The 19,060-nt window shown below is 56.1% G+C and overlaps 1 protein-coding gene across 1 annotated transcript; it reads right to left on the bottom strand.

Moving 5' to 3' along the window:
• Nucleotides 1-179: 179 nt before the first annotated feature.
• EHD2 (EH domain containing 2) lies at nt 180-18,811 on the bottom strand. The gene is made up of 6 exons (XM_047789845.1): nt 18,655-18,811; nt 16,269-16,739; nt 15,374-15,471; nt 10,759-11,171; nt 5,106-5,270; nt 180-1,933 (listed from the first exon to the last, which is right to left on the bottom strand). Exons 2-6 carry the CDS (start codon nt 16,670-16,672, stop codon nt 1,382-1,384), a joined length of 1,632 nt encoding a protein of 543 aa, XP_047645801.1. The 5' UTR covers nt 16,673-16,739; nt 18,655-18,811; the 3' UTR covers nt 180-1,381.
• Nucleotides 18,812-19,060: the final 249 nt, after the last annotated feature.

Genomic DNA, 19,060 nt, shown 5'->3' with positions numbered 1-19,060 from the left:
TCGGTCTGGCCCCCAGCCCGGGCCTGAGTCATCAGGCTCCCGCCGCATTGAGTCATGGCCTCCACCCCGGAGAGCCTGGAGGGGAGCCCCCCTGAGGTCCTGCCCTGGGCTCTCCTTCCCAGGGGGTTGCAGGGAGAGCGATCCCGCCCCCCAACCCATCCCAAGACAGCCCGACTCCCTCAGGGAAAGAAGCCTTGGCTTTATTTGCACTGTGGGAACCGTTCCTATTATGTTCACAGGCCCTTCCCAGGCATGAGGTGAGGGGTGATGGGAGCGGGAATCCCAGCCAGCACCCTGGAGGGGCATGGGCCCCATCTATGTCGCTCTTCTCCATCTTTTCCTTGGGGTCCCCCACCAAGGTCAAGCACTAATATGTGGTGAAGGCAGGAAAATGCGTGTGTAGGGGGGTGAGGGTGCCCTGTAGGGGAGGGGGGCTGTAGCACCAAGAGCCCCTCCCCCACGACGTCCCTGAAAAGGAGTCTAAAAATAACGTCCTGGGGCCTTAGTTTCTGGCAGGGACTCCACTTAAATATGGCCTGATGGTGGCCCGGGAGGCTGTCTAAAATGCGCAGTCTAAAATTCGGACCACCAGCTGTGGGGAGCCTGAGGGGTTGGGGGAGCAGGCTGGGCTTTCAAGCCAGGGCAGGTGAGCAGAGACAGAAGTGGGGGGGGGCAGGGAGGAGCAGGGAGGGTGGGAGGACCGGGCTTTCCCCTTATTAAAGAAAGGGGTGCGACCTGAACTGGGGCAAGGGGCTAAGAGGGGTCCAGCTGAGGAAGTAGGAGGTTGCATCTCCCCTCTGAGCCCCCAGTGGTCCCGAGGCCAGGATGGAGTGGAGGGTCCTTGCCTGGTGGGGCAAGAAGCCAGGGGTGGGAGGTGGGGGGAGGCCTGTCTCTTAGTCATTTCAACTAAGTGGCTGCTCACTTGTGGGGAGAGGGGGTCAGAATCAGGGATCAGCCTGGTTAGGGCTGGGGTGTGTGTGTGTGTGTGTGTGGCTTTGAGTGACTCTGCAGGCGCTCTCTCCTGAGAAAGCGGGCTCCACGAGGGCTCTCTGCTGTAATCCCCAGTGTAGGAAGGAGCCCTGAACATATGAACAGAGTAGATGCTCAATAAATATTTGAATGAATGATGCATGGACGGATGCCTGCGTGTGTGTGTGCATGTGTGTTCGTGTCCGAGTGTGCCAGGTGTATGTGAGCACAGAGGTGTGAAGGGTGGGCAGAGAAGCCTAGCCCCTCCCCTGGTGCCTCCTGTCTGGCGGCGGAGGGCAGAGGGACGCCCCTCCTTACAGCTGGGGGAGTGGGCAGGCGGGGTGCTCGTGCGCCAGGGTGGGGAGCCACAGCAGGGCGAGTGGGAGGGAGGGCCGGCAGGCAGGCGGCCGGCTCACTCGGCGGAGCCCTTGTGGCGCCGCTTGGAGGGCGGCACCAGGCGGCGGGGCAGGTTGGTGGGCAGCCCGTGGCCCTCGAGCTTGGCTTCGATGAGGTGGCTGGCCAGCGCGAACTCCTCGTCGTCCAGCATGCCGTCTCGGTCGACGTCGCTCAGCTTCCAGATGCGGCCCAGCACAGAGTTGGGCAGCTTGGTGCCCACCATCCAGGTCTTGGCCTTGGTGCCACTCAGCTTGCCGTCAGCCGGCGCCAGGTTGTAAAAGATCTCGTCGTATTTGGACTTGTCCTTGGTCACCACCCACTCGGCCTCATCATCTGAGCCCTCCTCGCCGTCCTCCAGGGCCTCATCAGGCCCCCGCTCCACGAAGGGGCCCATGTGGGTGCCCTCGAAGGCACCCCCCTGCACGCCCACCTCCGTGCTCTCCAGCTCCTCCTGCCGGAGCAGGGGCATGAGCTTGGCGATGTCGTGTGTCAGCATCTCATCCAGCGCCTCCAGAAGCTTCGGCTTCAGTGAGTGGAACTTGGTGAAGTCGTGAGCCATCAGCAGCTCCTGGGGGCAGGGAGACACGGAGAGGTCAGGGGGCACCGTCCCTCGGCCCCCCAGCCCCGCACTGGCTCCAGGACCCCGGGCAGCTCTTGATCAAGAGGTGCAGGTGCTCCTGCCTTGGCGCAGTGGGATGGGCGGCATCTTGGGAGCCCCCGGGAAGCAGGTTCAATCCCCTGCCCTGGCACAGTGGGTTAAGGATCCGGCATTGCTGCATCTGAGGGTTAGGTTGAAATTTTGGCTCAGATCCCATCCCTGGCCTGGGAATTCCATATGCCACAAGGCAACGAAAGAGGGAGAAAGAGAGAGGGGGGCAGGAAGGAAGGGAGGGAGGGAGGGAAAAGAAAGAGAGAAAGAAAAGAGGTGCAGAGGCATTTGAATATCCTGTCTGCTTGGGTCCCCACTGCTCAGAAGAGACTTGGCAAAGGGTCCCACAGGCGCCCCCTCCCGCCGGTGCCTGGGCTGTCCCCCAGATCACTGCACAGTGTGGTGGTCAGGGGCCTCCGGTGACTCAGAGTAGCAGGCGTCCACCAGCTGTTTGAGAGGATTTCAACATTTTGACATCAGCCATGACTTTGCCAGAGAACACCCATTGGCCTGTAGCCCTGCCCACCCTCTTCAGCACCCCAGCTGCCCAGCCGGCACCCCTAGCTTTGTGTAAGTTAAGAAAATGCAATTCCTGCCACTGCCAGCTCTGGTACCCCGCCACATGCAAGGGCTAAGCAGCTTGCTCCATATTTGGAGGTTAGCTTTGGGATGGACAGATCATTAGCGGATTCTGGAACTGAGCCCTACCTCCCCCCCCCGCCCCCCCCCCCCAAGAAGTCATCTGGTGCTAGAGTCGCTACGGGGCTGGGTTTGTGGTCACGCTGCTTCTCACACATGCAGCTGTTAAGTCAGTCGCACTGGGCAGCATGGCAGCAAAGATGGTCTGTATGGCAGCACTGCCTTAATTTCCAGAGCCGACGCCCTCTGATCATGACCATAAAGAGGCGGGAGTGTGATAGACAAGAGTGGGGAGGACTCCAAAGCTAGGCTGCCCAGCTTCCACTCCAGCTCTGCCACTCAGGAGCTGTGTGTCCTCAGGCAAGTGACTTCACCTCTCTGGTTTCCCTGTCAGTTTCCAGATTTGTAAAACAGGTTGATAACTAACACTCTCCTCCTTGGGAGGCAGGAAGGGCTAAATGAATCCATCTGGATCAAGTGCTTAATGCAGAGTCATATTCACAGCTGCTCTTTTTCTAGCCCAGAAGTTCTCAACCAGGGGTGATGGTGTCCCCCAGGGGACAGTGGGCAATATCTGGAGACGTTTTGATTGTCGTGACTCGGCAGTGCTACTGGCATCTAGTGTGTTGAGGCCAAGGGTGCTGCGAAACATCCTCCAGTGCACAGGACAGCCCCCTACAGTGAAGGATCATCTGACCCCAAAGGGTGGGAGTGCTGAGCTTGAGAAATCAAACTCTGAGCCAGACACTGTTCTAAGGAAGTGGCCAACACTCACTGATCCAGCATCTAGGGAGATTCTCGCAGGATGCCCATTTTCCAGCTGAAGAAACTGAGGATCGGAAAAGGTTGACTTGCCTAGGTCCACGGAGCTAGTCAGTGGCCAAGGGGAAATTCACTGTAATTCCTCTATCTTGGACTAGAAACATCGTGGGTGCAGAGGTCACAGGCTTTGGGTGTCAGCCTAATAGCCTCCAAACAGACTCAGCCTGGGCCAGGGGGCTAGTCCTCACCTCCATGCCTGAGCCTGGACCTCTGTCTCCACGTCCATTTGGTCACTGCTGCCCTGCCCACCTCCAGCAGCTCTTCGTTTACCCCAGGCTGTCACCCACAGACCCAGTGCTTTCCTGAACACTATTTAGTCCTAAGCCTGTACATGAGAGGAGCTTCCAGTGCCCCCCCAACCCCCCGAATTCATCTTCCCTTGCTCCGCAGTACTAGTCCCTGAATGTTACCTGGGCACCTGGCCGCCTAGAGACTACAACTCCCAGCTTCCCTTGTGGCAGCTTTGGTCACATGACTAAGTTACAGCCAATTGGCTGTCAGCACAAGTTGCACAGGCAACTCTAGAATTGCCCAGTTCAATACAGGAGCCACATGTGGACATACACTTAAAGATTAAAACAAAATTTCAGGAGTTCCCGGTGGCCTGGCAGGTTAAGGATACGGTATTGTCACCGCTGTGGCTCAGGTCACTGCTCTATCATGATTTCAATCCCTGGCCCAGGAACTTCTGTATGATGCAGGAGCTGCCAAATTAAAAAAAAATAAACAAATAAATAAAAATAAAATTTCAGGTTTTTTTGGGAGGGGAGCAATCCCCACGGCAGCCCCAGTTGGGGCCTATGCTGAAGCTGCGGCATCTGTGATGGGGATCGAACCTGTGTCCTGGTGCTGCAGAGATACTACCAATCCCATTGCACCACAGTGGGAATGCCTAAAATTTCAATTTTAGTGTGGTTGGTGGCTATCACATTGGACAGCTCAGCAGAGAACATTTCCACCATCACAGAAAGAACTCCTGGGAGTTCCTGCTGTGGTGCAGTGGCAACGAATCCAACTAGGATCCATGAGGACTTGGGTTCAATCCCTGGCCTTGCTCAGTGGGTTCAGGATCTGGCATTGCCATGAGCTGTGATGTAGGTCTCAGGCTCAGATCTGGTGTTGCTGTGGCCTGGGAACCTCCATATGCCTTGGGTGTGACCCTAAAAAGCAAAAACAAAAAAACAAAGACTACTGAACAGCACTACTCTAGAAAGTCTTCTTAGGGAGACTACCATTAGCTTCCTCCCTCCTCCCCTGGTTCTTGCTGACTGGAATGCAGACACAATGGCTGGAGTTTCCACAGCCATCTTGTTCCATGACGGGTTCTAGAGACTTGAGGCCGGGCATGTAGGAGAATTAAGACAGAAGGGCACTGGGTCCCTGGCTCTGTAGAGAAGCAAACCTGCTCATCCTTCAAGACTTTTATGAAGGAGACAAACTTCTAATTAAGCCACAGTTACTTTGGGTTTGCTCTTCACTCCCTTATCCTGACTGACAAAGCCACACTCCTGCGGAACCATTTGCAGGAAGTGCTTTTGGGGACCTACCATCTGGTTTTCGAGGCCACATCCCAGAGCCTAGAGCCCAGAGAAGGCAACCCCTTCTGCCTCCCTCTGGGGAAGCCTCCCACCTGCATCTTCTGGCAGTCCGGGAAGTCACCGGGAGAGATGTGATGCTCCAGCTGAATCTTGGCAAAGATAACAGGCAGCTTGAGGATCAGCTGCTTCTTCTTGTTCTCCTTCCCAAACACGGAGGGCATCTCCTTCTTCAGGTAGCTGATGATATACGCGTGAACCTGCGGGGGAGGGGGGGAGAGTTCTGAGCCTGCCTCACGGTCACCTGGGGTTGGGGTGGGGCTCCACCAAACACCGGTTGCCCAGAGTTTCTGATTCACTTGGTCCAGGGGCCTGAGCACGCGCATCTCTGACAAAGCCAGGGGAGCTGCTGCAGCCAAGGGTAGAGGGCTCCTCCCATTTTCTAGGTAATCTCAGCCCCTCCCGGGGCTTTAACCCCCCTCCACACCTCCATCCACTGCCAAGTGTACATACCAGCCCCGGCCTCTCCCTGAAGCTCAAGACTCAGAGCCAACTCAAGCTTCGTCTACATTCCTGGATAGCCCTTGGAATGTGGGCTCAGCCCCCAGAGCATGTGTCACTCTCAAACCGTCCCTCTCCCTACCCCGTGGAGCCCAGAAATGTGGAAACCCTTCCTGATCTGGTTCTCACTCCCTCCCCGGCCACATCCAACTCATCAGCCCCTTCAAACTCCTCTGACTCTCTCCTCTGCTTCCATTTCTCGCCACCTTATGTTCCACCACCACCCATGCTAGCGGTCACCATCTCCTGCCTGGGGGGCGGGGACGACACACCAGTCACCTCACTAGACTCCTGGCTTCCCCTCTTGCCCCTTCAGTCCCTTGCTGTGCAGCAGCCGCTGGGGTGTTTTTTTTCTTTCTTTCTTATTTTTTTGGCTGTGCCCACAACATACATAAGTTCCTGGGCCAAGGATCGAACCCAGGCCACAGCGGAGACCCAAGCTGCTGAAGTGAGAACTTCCAGATCCTTAATCTGTTGTGCCACAAGGGAACTTCTGGAGGGTTTTTTGTTTGTTTTGGGGTAGGTTTTGTTTGTTTTGTATTTTTAAGGAGCAAGTGCCAGACCTTGAGACACTGCTCTTAAGTCTTCTTATCCAAGTTCAAAATTCCTACCGCAGCTGATAGTTGCTACCGCAGAGGTCCCGTGACCCTTTCAGGGACCTCACAGTGAAAACTGTTTTCCTGAGAATACTAAGGTGCCCTGTGTCTTTTTCACTCTCATTCCCTCCCGAGTGGATGGTGGAGTTTTTAAAGACTAAATTAATACATGGAATTGCAGCTGACTGAATGCAAGAACAGATGTGCAAATCCAGACATTGCCTCTAAAGCCAGACATTAAAGAGCTTTGCAAACATGTGAAACAGGGCACTGTCCTCCTTAAGGTTTTTTTGGGAGGGTGGTTGGAAAATTTTCGTAAAACATCTGTTCCTTAGGTTAACATGTAATAGGGTTTTTAAAATTGCTGTTTTAAGTGATCATATATTAATTATTATCAATATCTGTTAATGAGTATATGTTGACATCAATATCTAATTGATAACATTTATAGTAAATTGTTACTTAATAATTATATAATGACTGTTGGTTAATTACTACTGTGGTAAATAAATATTCAATATTTTCTCAGTTCTAACTTCTCATATGGTTAACATAAAAAGATTTAATCCAGGTGCACACAAATTCTTTGAGATCTTCAGAATTTTTAAGAGCGTAAGGAGGTCCTGAGACCAGTTTGATAAGCACTTGTCTACATGAAGCTTCTGCTGCTTCATCCAACATTATCTCCCCCATCTGTTCCAACTTCATCACCTGCCTTCCTTTTTTTTAATCCTCATGCCAATCTCTTTCAACCTCAGGGCCTTTGCATATGCTACTCTCTGCCTGGAACTCTGCCCGGTCTCCCAAATACTGGCTCCCTCACTTCCTTTTGATGGCACCTCCTCACAGAGGCCATGCCAGGGGCAGCAATTGCCCCAAGCACTGCCATCCAATTCCTTTCTATCTTTGTTGTTCCATTCGCAGCACTTATCACGGCTCATCATTATTTTATTTATCTGTTACTTTACTCTTCCGTTTCCTTCCCTCAGAGTGTGAGCTCCAGGAGGGCTGGAACCTTGTCTGTTCCCTCTGTTCACAGTGTGCAGAGAAAATACTCAAGAAATATTTGTGGAATAAGCCGATGAACTTGAGAACCTTTGAGCCACAATCTCCAAAGTTATCAAAAAGCAAACAAGGAGAGAAGAAAAATGAGCGTGTCCTATTTTTTTTTCCCATGGGAAGCTCAGTAATTAATGGATATGCTTAAATAAAAATTGATGTATCTAGAAAAGGACACAAGAAACTATTCATGAGGGTTCCCTGTAGGGAAGAGGACCTGACACGGGAAGGAGAGAGCACAGCTGACAGCATGAATGCTTCCCCTTGAGATGGTCTTAAATGTTCGATTAAAAACACAACTTAAAAAGTGCTTTTAGGAGTTCCCGTCGTGGCGCAGTGGTTAACGAATCCGACTAGGAACCATGAGGTTGCGGGTTCGATCCCTGCCCTTGCTCAGTGGGTTAACGATCTGGCGTTGCCGTGAGCTGTGGTGTAGGTCGCAGACGCGGCTCGGATCCCGCGTTGCTGTGCCTCTGGCGTAGGCCGGTGGCTACAGCTCCGATTCAACCCCTAGCCTGGGAACCTCCATATGCCGCGGGAGTGGCTCAAGAAATAGCAAAAAAAAGACAAAAAAAAAGTGCTTTTAATGAGTCATAGGTTTAGAATGCTAAATGTTTGGTGGCACCTGGCAGGCTCTGAATCCTCATCTCCTCCTATCTCCACCACCCTGCCTCCTCCAGCGTCCCTGGGCTCCTTGTCCAAGCATGTCCTGGCCTCAGGACCTTGGCACTTGCTGTTCCCTCTGCCTGGTTTGGTCTCCTCCAGATCTCCAGTCGGCTCTGCTCCTTCCCCTCCTTCAGGTCTCTGCTCAAACATCACCTCCTCCAAGACACCCTCCCTGATGTCCCTAATCTCTAAAATAGTCCCTCGCCAGTGTCTCCTCTGCTTCATTTTTCTTCATAATCCTTATCACACGCAATAAAATGTTAGAGGTTAATTTGTTTAATATTGTCTTCCCCATTAAAAAACACTTCTACAAGAAACTTCATCTGGCTTGTTCCCTACTGTATCCCGTGGCCTAGAACAGTGCAGGAGCACACTGGAGGCACTCAATAACTGTTGAATGAATGGTATGGAGCCGCTTCAGAGAGCGCGGTATGAAGGTTCAGGCCTCTTTAGAAGCAGAACCTTCCAGGAACTTGGCCTCAGGCATCACAGCTCAGTGAAATCGCCCCTTCTAGCAGCAGCTGTCACTTCAAAGGGCAGAGCCCTAGGACCCATCCACACCCTATGTGGTTACATACGGGGAAAGTGAGGCACGGGGACGGGGGGAGACGCGGGGTAGTTACCAGGGGTAACCCAGGCTTTGCGAGGTTGGGGAGGGAAACGGTGTAGGCAGTCGGTTGGTGGCTGCATCAAGCGTGTCAGAAGGGGGGATGTGCGGGTGACACGGGGCAGGGGAAATGCAGCGAGCCTTGCTCACAGTGGACCCTGCGTCCTGAGCGGCCCTGGGGGCCAGAGACGGGGATCAGCAGGACGAAGGGAAAGGAGCCGTCTGCAGATCTGAGGGGCCAATCAGAGCAGGGGTGTGGCCAGGCCGGTGGGTGGGGCCTGCGAGAGCGGACCAATGGGGGCAGGGAGCGGGGCCGAAGGGCGGCTCCTCGGGGACCCAGAAGAAGGGAGGCGGAGGGCGCTAATGGCTTTTCCAGAGAGGAAGCAGGGGAAGGTGCCAGGAAGAGATAAGGTGGGTGGGCGGGCTGGGCCGGGGCTCGGGTCCCGGACTCCGGGGTTTGTCTGGGTTTCCGGAGCCGCCTCCTGCTTGGTGGGGGCACCAGGTGTCCGGCCCCACCCCACCCCTCGGTCCCACGGACCCTGAGCTGGAGAGTTCCCGCTGCTGTCTGCTTCCTAGAGGGGCCTGGGGGGCTGGAGTCCACGGGGGGAAAAGGGTGAACCAGGGGGAGACTGCGGGGCGGGAGGGGGGAGGGGAAGGAGGGCTGAGAGGGAGGGATGGAGAGAGAAAGGAGAGAGACAGGAGAGAGAAAAGAGAATGAATGAGGGAAGGGAGACGGCAAAACGAAATAACAGAAAAACAGGAGTTCCATCGTGGCGCAGTGGGAAACGAAGATGACTAGCATCCATGAGGACACAGGTTCGATCCCTGGCCTGGCTCAATGGGTTAAGGATCCAGCGTTGCCATGAGCTGTGGTGTGGGTCGCAGACACGGCTCTGATCCCACGTTGCTGTGACTGTGATGTAGGCCGGAGGCTACAGCTCCCATTGGACCCCTAGCCTGGGAACCTCCATATGCCACGGGTGCGGCCCTAAAAAGACAAAAAAAAAGAAAAAGAAAAAAGGGAAAGAGAGAGGGAAACTGAGAGGTAGAAATGAGGAGATATATACATAGAGAGAGAGTCTCAGACAATCCTGGGCAGAGGAGGAGAGAAAGGTGGATTCTGGAGGCTTCAGGAACAGACCACGCTGGGCCCCTCCCTCCCACCCCTCCCTCCCACGGAGGATTCCTGGGGTGGGGGTGGGGGCTCTGACTCACCCCCTCTCTGCTGCTCCTTAAACCAACACCTCAGGCTCCTCCACCCCCTATGACCTTCCCAGCCTCCCGCCTGCCCAGCTTCCCGCCCCACCTCCACCCTGGCGGGCAGCCGCCCCTGCGAATGTTCCTCTGGGCCTCCCAAATGCCTCTTAAACCAGTGCTCCCCTCCCCTTCCCCGAGGCCGGGTCCTGATTCAGGCTCCTCCTGTTCCCTGTGCCCTTGATCCCACCCCTCTCCTGCTCTGAATCCTTCATGGCTCCCCAGTGCCCTCAGGACAAAGCACAAGTTCCAGGCCACAGCCCTGGGTGATCTGACTCTCAACCTCCTCCCCAGGCTCAGATTCAGTTCCTCCCACGGTCTACACTGGCTTCAACAGGCATATTTTTCCTCTTCCTCGAACTGGCCAGGTTTCTCATCTCCAGTCCCTGCACATGCTGGGCCCTCTTTTTAGAATCCCTTCCCCTCCTCATCCTCCTTATCCTCCAGTTTGCAGCTCAGATGCCCTCTCCTCCAGGAAGCCCTCTCGGATTTCCCCTGGGCTCCACAGGCTCAGCTCTGACCATGCTGGAGGGCCAGTGTCTGGGGATGGAACCGGCTTCTCCTCTGGATTGCTTTCATCACTGCCATGTCCTCAGTACCACCCAGCACAGGGTCAAGCACAGCAGAACTTTCTTTGTTTCCTTTTTACGGCCACACCTGTGGCATATGGAAGCGCCCAGGCTAGGGGTCAAATGGGAGCTGCAACGGCCGGCCTACACCACAGCCACAGCAAGGCAAGATCCAAGCCCAATCTGCGACCTACGCCCCAGCTTGCAGGCAGTGCCCGGACCTTAACCCACTGAGCGAGACCAGGGATGGAACCCATGTCAGGATCTGCTGAGCCACAATGGGAACTCCCAGGAGAACTTTCCTGGATTAGAGAACTAATTCCTCAGAGCTGAGGTCAAGCACCAGCAGCCACGGTTCAGAGGAAGGGCAAGTACCGCCTCTGCCTCCCCGTCCCCGTCCCCATCCCCGTTCAGCCCGCCCCGCATCTCGGCTCACCCGCACCAGCCGGGCTCTCTTCACCAGATCATTGAGCTTGCGCAGCGCGGCATGGCGCGGCAGGCCCTGGATGTCTCGGAAGAGGTCTTGCTCCTCCAGCTCGAAGAGGCGCCGGTTGTCGGGCACCAGGAGGGGCTGGGACCAGAAGGAGCCGATGTAGACGCGCAGCACCTCGGGCGTGCCCACCACCTTGCCCAGAGCCCACATGAGCGCCCCGTAGACGCGCATCAGCTGCTGCGTCTCCACCATGTCAGCCTTGTTGAGCACCACGCGGATCTTGTCCTCGTGGCCGCGCAGGGCGCCGATGGCCTCGGAGAACTCGTCCGAGATCTCCAGCTTGTGGGCATCGAAGAGCAGGATGATGAGGTCCACGCGCTCGGCGAACCAGCGCAGCACGGCCGGGAAGTCGTAGCCTGGGGGCGGGGGGCACAGGGGCGTCAGGGGCACAGGTCAGCCCGGAGTCCTTTGGACTCGTGTTGGACCGCAGGGATGTGCAGGTTATTAACCATCGGAATTTCGGTCTATGGGAAACAGCCGAGGCCCCAAGAGAACCCCACAGTTCTGGTCCCCAGGCCCCCCAAATTTCCCCCATCACTCTGGCATCCATTGCTGAGGATAATCTCCCCCCATCTTTCCATGCATTTATTAGGCAGATATTAGCCGTGTGCACTGGTTTGGTTATTAAAACACTAAAGTGCTTCCTAATAGATTTCTTGGGTTTCTGTGGACACCTCCTCACCATGCCTCCATCACCCCAGGACCTGTCAGATGGCCCCATCATACAGCAGCTGAAGATTTTTTTTTTTTTTTTTTTTAGGGCAGCACCTGCAGCATATGGAGGTTCCCAGGCCAGGGGTCAAATTGGAGCTGTAGCCAATGGCCTACACCACAGCCACAGCAACGTGGGATCCTTAACCCACTGAGCGAAGCCAGGGATTAAACCTGTGTCCTCATGGATGCTAATCAGATTCATTTCTGCTAAGCCACGATGGGAACTCCTTTAATTTTTTTTTTTTTCAGCTGAAGTTTTTTTTTCTTTTTTCTTTTTTTTTCAGCTAAAGATTTCACGTGGGCCCTGGTTATGCTCTGGCCATTGCAGAGGCTAAATATTTTTTGGCCATGCCCACAGCATGAGGAAGTTCCTGGGCCTGGGATCGAACTGATGCTACAGCAGTGACCTGAGCCACAGCTGCAACACCACCAGATCCTTAACCTGCTGAGCCACCAGGGAACAATATTTACTGTATTTATAGTATTTACTGCGAGTCTTCAGTGTGCCAGGCCCTGTCGTGGGCACTGGGGATCCCATAGAGAACAGAGTTGACCTCGTGGAGAGCTATCCTAACTCCTTTTTGGAGGGCTTGAACTGCTGTGGCTCCAGTCGCTGCTGTGGCATGGGTTTGATCTCTGTTCCAGGCACTTTCGCATGCCACTGGCCCAGCCAAAAAAAAAGGAGCTTAAACAGTGCCTGGCACTGAACTATACTCTTAAAACAAGTGAGCTTCGGGCATGTAAATTATGCCACAATAAATTGCTTTTTGGAAAAAAAAAAACAAAAACCTTTATGGAGCAGCAGAAATGAATCTGACTAGTATTCACGAAGGTTCGATCCCTGGCCTCACTCAGTGGGTCGGGGATCTGGAATTGCTGTGAGCTGTGGGGTAGGTCGCAGATGCAGCTTGGATCCTGCGTTGCTGTGGCTTCCATATGCCACAAGTGTGGCCCTAAAGAGCAGTAAAATAAAATAAAAATAAAATAAAATAAACAGTGCTGGGTTCATGGTAAACACTCAAGAAATATCACCCACGATGCCTGCAAGACACCGTGGGAGAGTCATCCAGAAGCCATCCTCAGAGCCACCTGCTCTGTGCTGGGGACACAGTGTGGCTTAGGCAGCACTGTTCTGTCCTTACTGGGTTCACAGTCCAGAGTGGGCAGGCTGGGATGCGAAAACCCAGGGAGCTGCAGGAACCCGGCGGGGAGGTGGGGGGGGGCCATCTGACCCAGCCTGGGGGGTCAGGGAGGGCTTCCAGGAGGAGGCAGCACAGAGTGGCGACCTGGTGGATGAGGAGTTAACTGGCAGGACAGGCAGAAACAGCTGATCCACTCTAAGTCACCCCATGCCCCCCCCAATTCAACTCATGGAATCTCCAAAATGACCCCAGGAGACAGGCCCTCTCACGACCCCCATTTTCCAAAGGGGAAACTGAGGAGCAGAGCAGTTAAGAGATTTACTCCTGACACACAAGGTAGGAGGCAGCAGAGCAGCCGCCGCCTGGGCTTCCACGTGGCCCGTCCTGCCAAGGAGCAAGCAGGCTCCTTCAGCCACTGGGGACTGGGTGGGACAGGTTGGGGTGGGTGACACTGTTTTGGGGGGAGGAAAGGGTGGATCATCAGAGGGATGGCAGCTGGGGCCCCTCCTCCCTCCCCAAGATCTATGCAGACACACCCACACACCAGCCTGGATTCGGAAAGTGTGTCTCACTGGGAGGGAAGGGGAGAGGGAGGTTGAGTCGCCCCCGAGGAGGGCGGACATACCCCATGACAGCCCCGCAGAAGCACCCACTGTGTACACACGTGGCTCTAAGTGCTTTACGCATTTTGATAGTTTCTTTTTTTTTTTTTTTTTCCTTGTACAGCCACACCAGCAGCAGCATATGGAGGTTCCCAGGCTAGGGGTCAAAGAGGAGCTGCAGCTGCCAGTCTACACCACAGCCACAGCAATGCCAGAGCCGAGCTGAATCTGTGGCCTACACCACAGCTCATGGCAATGCCGGATCCTCAACCCATGGAGCGAGGCCAGGGATCAAACCCTTGTCTTCACAGATTCTAGTCACGTTCTTAACCTGCTGAGCCACAACGGGAACTCCCATTTTGACATTTAAATGTAACCCTCAGGGCAACCTAGGAGGCGGATAGCTACCATGTTGGCCATTTTACAGATGAGAAAATGGAGGCACGGAGAGGCTAGGTGGCTTGGCCACGGTCCCACAGTTTAGAAGTAGCAGAGCCCAGATCTGAACCCCGCTGGAGGGGCCCAGTCTGCTACAGTCACACACGGGTGCGTTCATGGCTGTTCCACACAGAGGCCACACGCTCCCCCAGCGCTCCCACCACAGACACCACTTACACACTCGGCACACCCATCGGGGCACAAGCAGAGCCACACACTACAAGATGCAGCCTCCCAAACACACCCTCACTCATCTGTGGTAGCCTGGGACCTACAACTGATATCCGCAAAGATGTGAGACCCACACAAAGTAACAGACAGCAGCAGGCACACGCACCACCCTGCAGAGACCGCTCACATGCACAGTTACACTAAAGTTACACTTCTGTACCTACACACACTTGTACACACAAGGGCACAACTATATAGTTACAGTCACACACAATCCAACGAAATCTCCCGGTCCTATACAGAACCACAGGGCCACACAGTCACACAGGCACAGCCCTGACACACACACAGACACACCACCTCAGATCACACCTGCAGTGACACACTTTGCCAAACACACTAAATGATCCACACAGTTACACAAAAATCCCCTTGCACGATACACACACGCATTTCACAACTGCCTACGAAGACACAATGTCACAGTCACACACAATCCCACAAAGCCCCCGGAGATGCAGCCGCAAACACAGGCACAGGCTCCCAGACACACACACACACACACACGAATCCTCATAGACAGACAGGCAGACAGACTCTCTTCCTCCCCCCTCGCTGCCAGGGAAGGATACTCCCGCCTCTACTCTCCCCTTCCTTGGGTCCCCACCCGGCACCCCCGCCCGGGCTTGGAGGCCCCCCAGGCGGGTACCCGGGATCTCCCCGCCCACTGCCCCCTGCAGCACGCGGGCGGCTGCCCCCTCGGGGCTCCGGCAGCTCAGCCGCCGTCCTCCTCCTGGGCCGCCGCCAGGGACCCGGCCGGGGACGCTGGAACCCTCCGCGCTCCGCCCCGAGGCCAGCCTCCAGGCCTCCTTGCCTCGCTGCCCAGTCCCCTCTGCCCCACACGGCCGCCTCCTCTGCCCCAGTTGCTGGCCGCTGGGACCGGGCGGGGCGCGGCACAGAAATGCTGGGGAGGGGGCGCCCCGATGCGGAGCGGGCCGGGCTCTCAGAGGCCCCCTGGCATCCACCCCCTTCGCCGCTCCCCCTGCTCGGCTGTTTATAAATTCCAGGCCCGGCCTTGGCCCCCGCCCAGGCCCCCCTCTCAGGCCCTGCTCAGCCTCATCTGTGGCCCAGACGCGGAGCCAGGCGCTCACGCGGGCCCAGCGCCCTGGCTCTGCCTCCTGGCCGGTCTCCCGGCTCTCCTCACAGCTGCCTGGCCCTGCCACTCGCCCTGGGGCTCTCCCCCTCTCCAGCCTCCAGACCCGCCCAGACCTGCAGCTGCAGCCCGTACATGCGCGCTCACCCGCACGCCTCCCCCGCCCTCGACGTGGGCCCTGCACCAGCTGCCTTTGGCCATCCGGGCCGCTTGCTCGGCCTGGCCGGCTGAGCCAGGCCCAAGGCCTAGCAGAGACCCTGGGCCCCTCCTCCCTCGGACCCAGCAGTCCCCCCACTCAGCCCCCTCCTCCCTCGCAGCCAGGGACCCCCACCTCTCACCTCGGCTCACTCGCTGTTTGGCCCCCGACAGGATGCCTGGGGTATCGATGATACTGATGCTCTCCAGGACCTGGTTGGGGAGCTGGGCGCACATGAACCTGGGCGGGAGGGAAAGTCAGAGGTCAATGTAGGGAAGGGCGGGAGGAGGGGACACACAAAAAGAGAAACTAAGTTACTACCGCCACTGCCACTCGGGTTGGGCAAAAAAAAAAAAAAAAAACAACCAAGACTACAGGGAAGAACCAGGCGGTGAAGGGCAGAGTCTTGACAGAGAAAAGGAAAATCAGGACAAAGCAAAACAGCTGTAAGAAAGCCCAGGCGTTCCCATTGTGGCTCAGTGGTAATGAACCCCCTGACTAGTATCCATGAGGTCATGGGTTCGATCCCTGGCCTTTCTCAGAGGGTTAAGGACCTGGCGTTGCTGTGAGCTGTCGTGTAGGTTGCAGACGCGGCTCAGATCCCAAGTGGCTGTGGCTGGCAGCGGCAGCTCCAATTAGACTCCTAGCCTGGGAACTTCTATAAGCTGCACCTGCGACCCTAAAAGGACAAAAAAAAAAAAAAAAAAAAAAGCCCAGAGCTGATGTTTATTGCGCACTGACTTTGTGAGTATTAATTCATTTAGTCCTCACAGCAACACTACAGAATAACGACTATGGCTGTCCCCATTTTCTGGATGAGGATAAGAGAGGAACAGAGAAGTTAAGTCATTTGCCCAAGGCCGCCCAGCCAGACTGGAGGTGAGCCCAGGCTCCCCTGGCTTAACTGCTCCCCTGGAGAAGGCAGGGAGAGGGAGGACCCAGTGGAGAGAAGGGAATGGAGGCTGAAAAGGAGAGAAATACAGGCAGAGATGGGAGCCAGGGATGAGACAGCGCATTTTTGGCTCCGGGCTGCACACCTGTTGAGGAAGGTGTTCCCAAAGGGGTTGAGTTTGCGGAAGGGCTTGTCCGGGTCCACGACGAGGGCGTTGCCAGGCACCGTGCCCTCGGTCTCACCATGCATGACGGCCACGAAGCAGTCGGTGGTGGGCTCGGGCCCCACGCGGGAGCCGGGCACCTCCTGCTCCAGCAGGTACTGGATGAAACTGGTCTTGCCTGTGCTGTACTGGCCGGCCACCAGCACCATGGGCTTGCCGTCGAAGTCAGCATCCTCCAGGGCGGGCGAATGGAAGGCCCCGAAGCGGTAGTGCTCCTCGAGGGGCAGCAGCTTCTCGCGGTACAGCTCCTTGAGGGCTGAGGTCACCGTGCGGATGGCCTCGGGCTGCTGGCCCCGCGCCCCACCCCGCTTCAGCCAGCTGAACATGGTGGCTGTGCACCGGCCCACTCGGCTCCCTGAAGAAGATGCACCCGAGCAGGGGGAGGAGAGCTACCTGCGGGAGGAGAGGGTGTCGATGGTGGGCGGCCTGGAGGAGGAGGTGAAGGAACACGGAGCCGGGAGGCAGAATGGCTGGCGAAGGATGGCGAAGGGGGAGGGGGAGGGGCTTCTGAGAGCATCCACGGAGGACAGGACGGAGGAGCTGGTGGCTGAAGGAGGGAGGTGATTATTCCAGCTGGAGGAAGAGAGCGAGAGCAGCAGAGGAATGGCTGAGGCAGGACTGGTGGTGGGAGACCGAGAGATGAACGCAGGGAAGGATGCAGAGGCTAACCGGGAGGAAGGTATTCCTTCCTCTTTCCCTTCCTCCACCTCCGTACTTCCCATGATTTCACACGTTTTGACTGAACTTTCTCCACGTGTCAGGAGCTATGGATCCAAAAAGAGACCAGAGAGCAGCTCCTGCACACCCAGAGCCTCCAGTGAGGAAAGACCCTGGGCACCGAGCGGTCAGTGATGCCTGGGAACTGCTGAGCAGTGGACGTGTAGGCACCAGAGCGGGACGTGAGGACCGAACAGCCGGATCGGGAAGGCTCTGGCTGGGCTGGCTTTTGAGCTGCTTCCTAGAGAGGGGGCATGACAAGAGCATTTAGGGAGAGAAGATGGTGTGTGTCATGGCCTGGGGCTGTGACATACCTGGACAGGGTCGCTGGACACAGGGGCTCAAGGATCAGGGGTGAGAAACGAGACTGAACGATTGCCCCCGTCCCAGGGGGGCATAGGCATTCACAAGAAGAATAACATTTATGACCACTGCATGCCAAACCCAGCTCTAACTCATGTAATCTCCACACCAACTTTGTAAGGTAGGGCTATTATTCTCCCCACTTTTCTGACAAGGAGACGGAGGTTCAGGAAGATAGCAATAACTTGCCAAGGTCATTGTGCTAGAAAGTGCTCAAGCCGGGACTCCAGGCAACCTGACTACAGAGACTGCAGTCTAAGGGGTGAGGGAGGGAGAAGTATCAGCCCAGCAGCAACGAGCACCGCCAGTACCCAGACCGTGTTCTCGGCATTCCCTCACTGGCCTTTCATCCTCTGTAGGATCTGTAGTGATGTCCCCTCTTTCATTCCAGGTATCACTCATTTTGGGGTCTTTGCTCCCTTTCTTTTTTTCCCTCTCGATCAGCCAAAGTAGATGCTTACGATTTTACTGATCTTTTCACAGAACCAACTTTCCATCAGATTGGTGTCTCTAAATGCCATTTTCCACAAAAAGAAACTGAGGATTCTTGGAGAAATGGCTGATTCCTGGGCTGAGGCGGGGATAGGACGAGCCTGCATCAGAGAGTGGGGAGGTGCTCAAACATGGACGGGGCATGTTACAGGGACACAGACCTGGGTTGGCAGGACTGCCACTGGCCAAAGTTGGGACAATTTGAATGTTAAAAATAACTGCAACCCAAATATGTTAAAATCTATAAAATCATAATGCTCCTAAAAAAAAAAAAAAGGAAAAGAATTTGGGAAGGTGAGGTGAGGCAGGGAGGTAAAGCAGAGGCTGGAGCCAGGATCTGGGATGTTGGGGGTGGGTGGGTGGTGTCCTGCGGAGGGATCTAGGGGACATCTTGGGAAGGACGCCTTGGGGTGGCTGGACTGGGAGGGCGAGGGCAGGAGAGGGACCAAACAGGACACCGATGGATGAGGAGGATTCCCCAAGGAGGGGCTCTCCTCCGGCCAGAGGACGGGGCAGTGGGAAACATTGGAAGGAAGGAGGCGAGTGAGGGGACGATGTTACAGCCTGGAAGGGGCTGGGAGGAGCGGCCCCGATAGGGGTCGGGAGGAACCCAGGAACCCAGGAGACCGTTACACACGCACTGGGGTGGGGACTGAGGGTCCCTGGCGAGTAGGGCAGGCTCGGGGACTCCGCGACGCAGGTTGGGAGGGGACAGCTGCGATCCGGGGCTACTCACCGGTGGGGAGCGCAGGCGGCTGCACCCGGCGGCGAGCGAGCTGGGCGGGAAGGGGGGGGGGGTCCCGCGGGGATCCGAGGCGCCCGCGGAGCGGCCTGTGCTCGAGGTCCCGTCCGGAGCCGTCTGAGCCGGGTGGGGCCCAGAACCAGGAGGAGGGACGGGAGGGGCCGGGGTGCGGGCGGGACGAGGCGCCCCCCCATCCCCAAACCCGGCGCTCGGCCTCTGGCGCCCCCTGGTGGGGAGTGGCAGGGCGCCTTGGCGAGATGGGTGAGCGCGCGGGCTTCCCGTCCCAGGTTCAAATTCCACCTCTCCCTCTTAACAAGGGAAATAGTAATACGAAAACAACATCAATAATAATAATTTATTAGTATAAGTAATACTAGAAATTTTTTTTTGTTGGTCTTTT

The sequence above is a fragment of the Phacochoerus africanus genome, chromosome 8 (genome assembly GCF_016906955.1).
Source record: "Phacochoerus africanus isolate WHEZ1 chromosome 8, ROS_Pafr_v1, whole genome shotgun sequence".
NCBI lineage: Eukaryota > Metazoa > Chordata > Mammalia > Artiodactyla > Suidae > Phacochoerus > Phacochoerus africanus.
The sequence above is the reverse complement of the archived record's forward strand: the minus strand, read 5'-3'. Positions and strand labels throughout refer to the sequence as shown.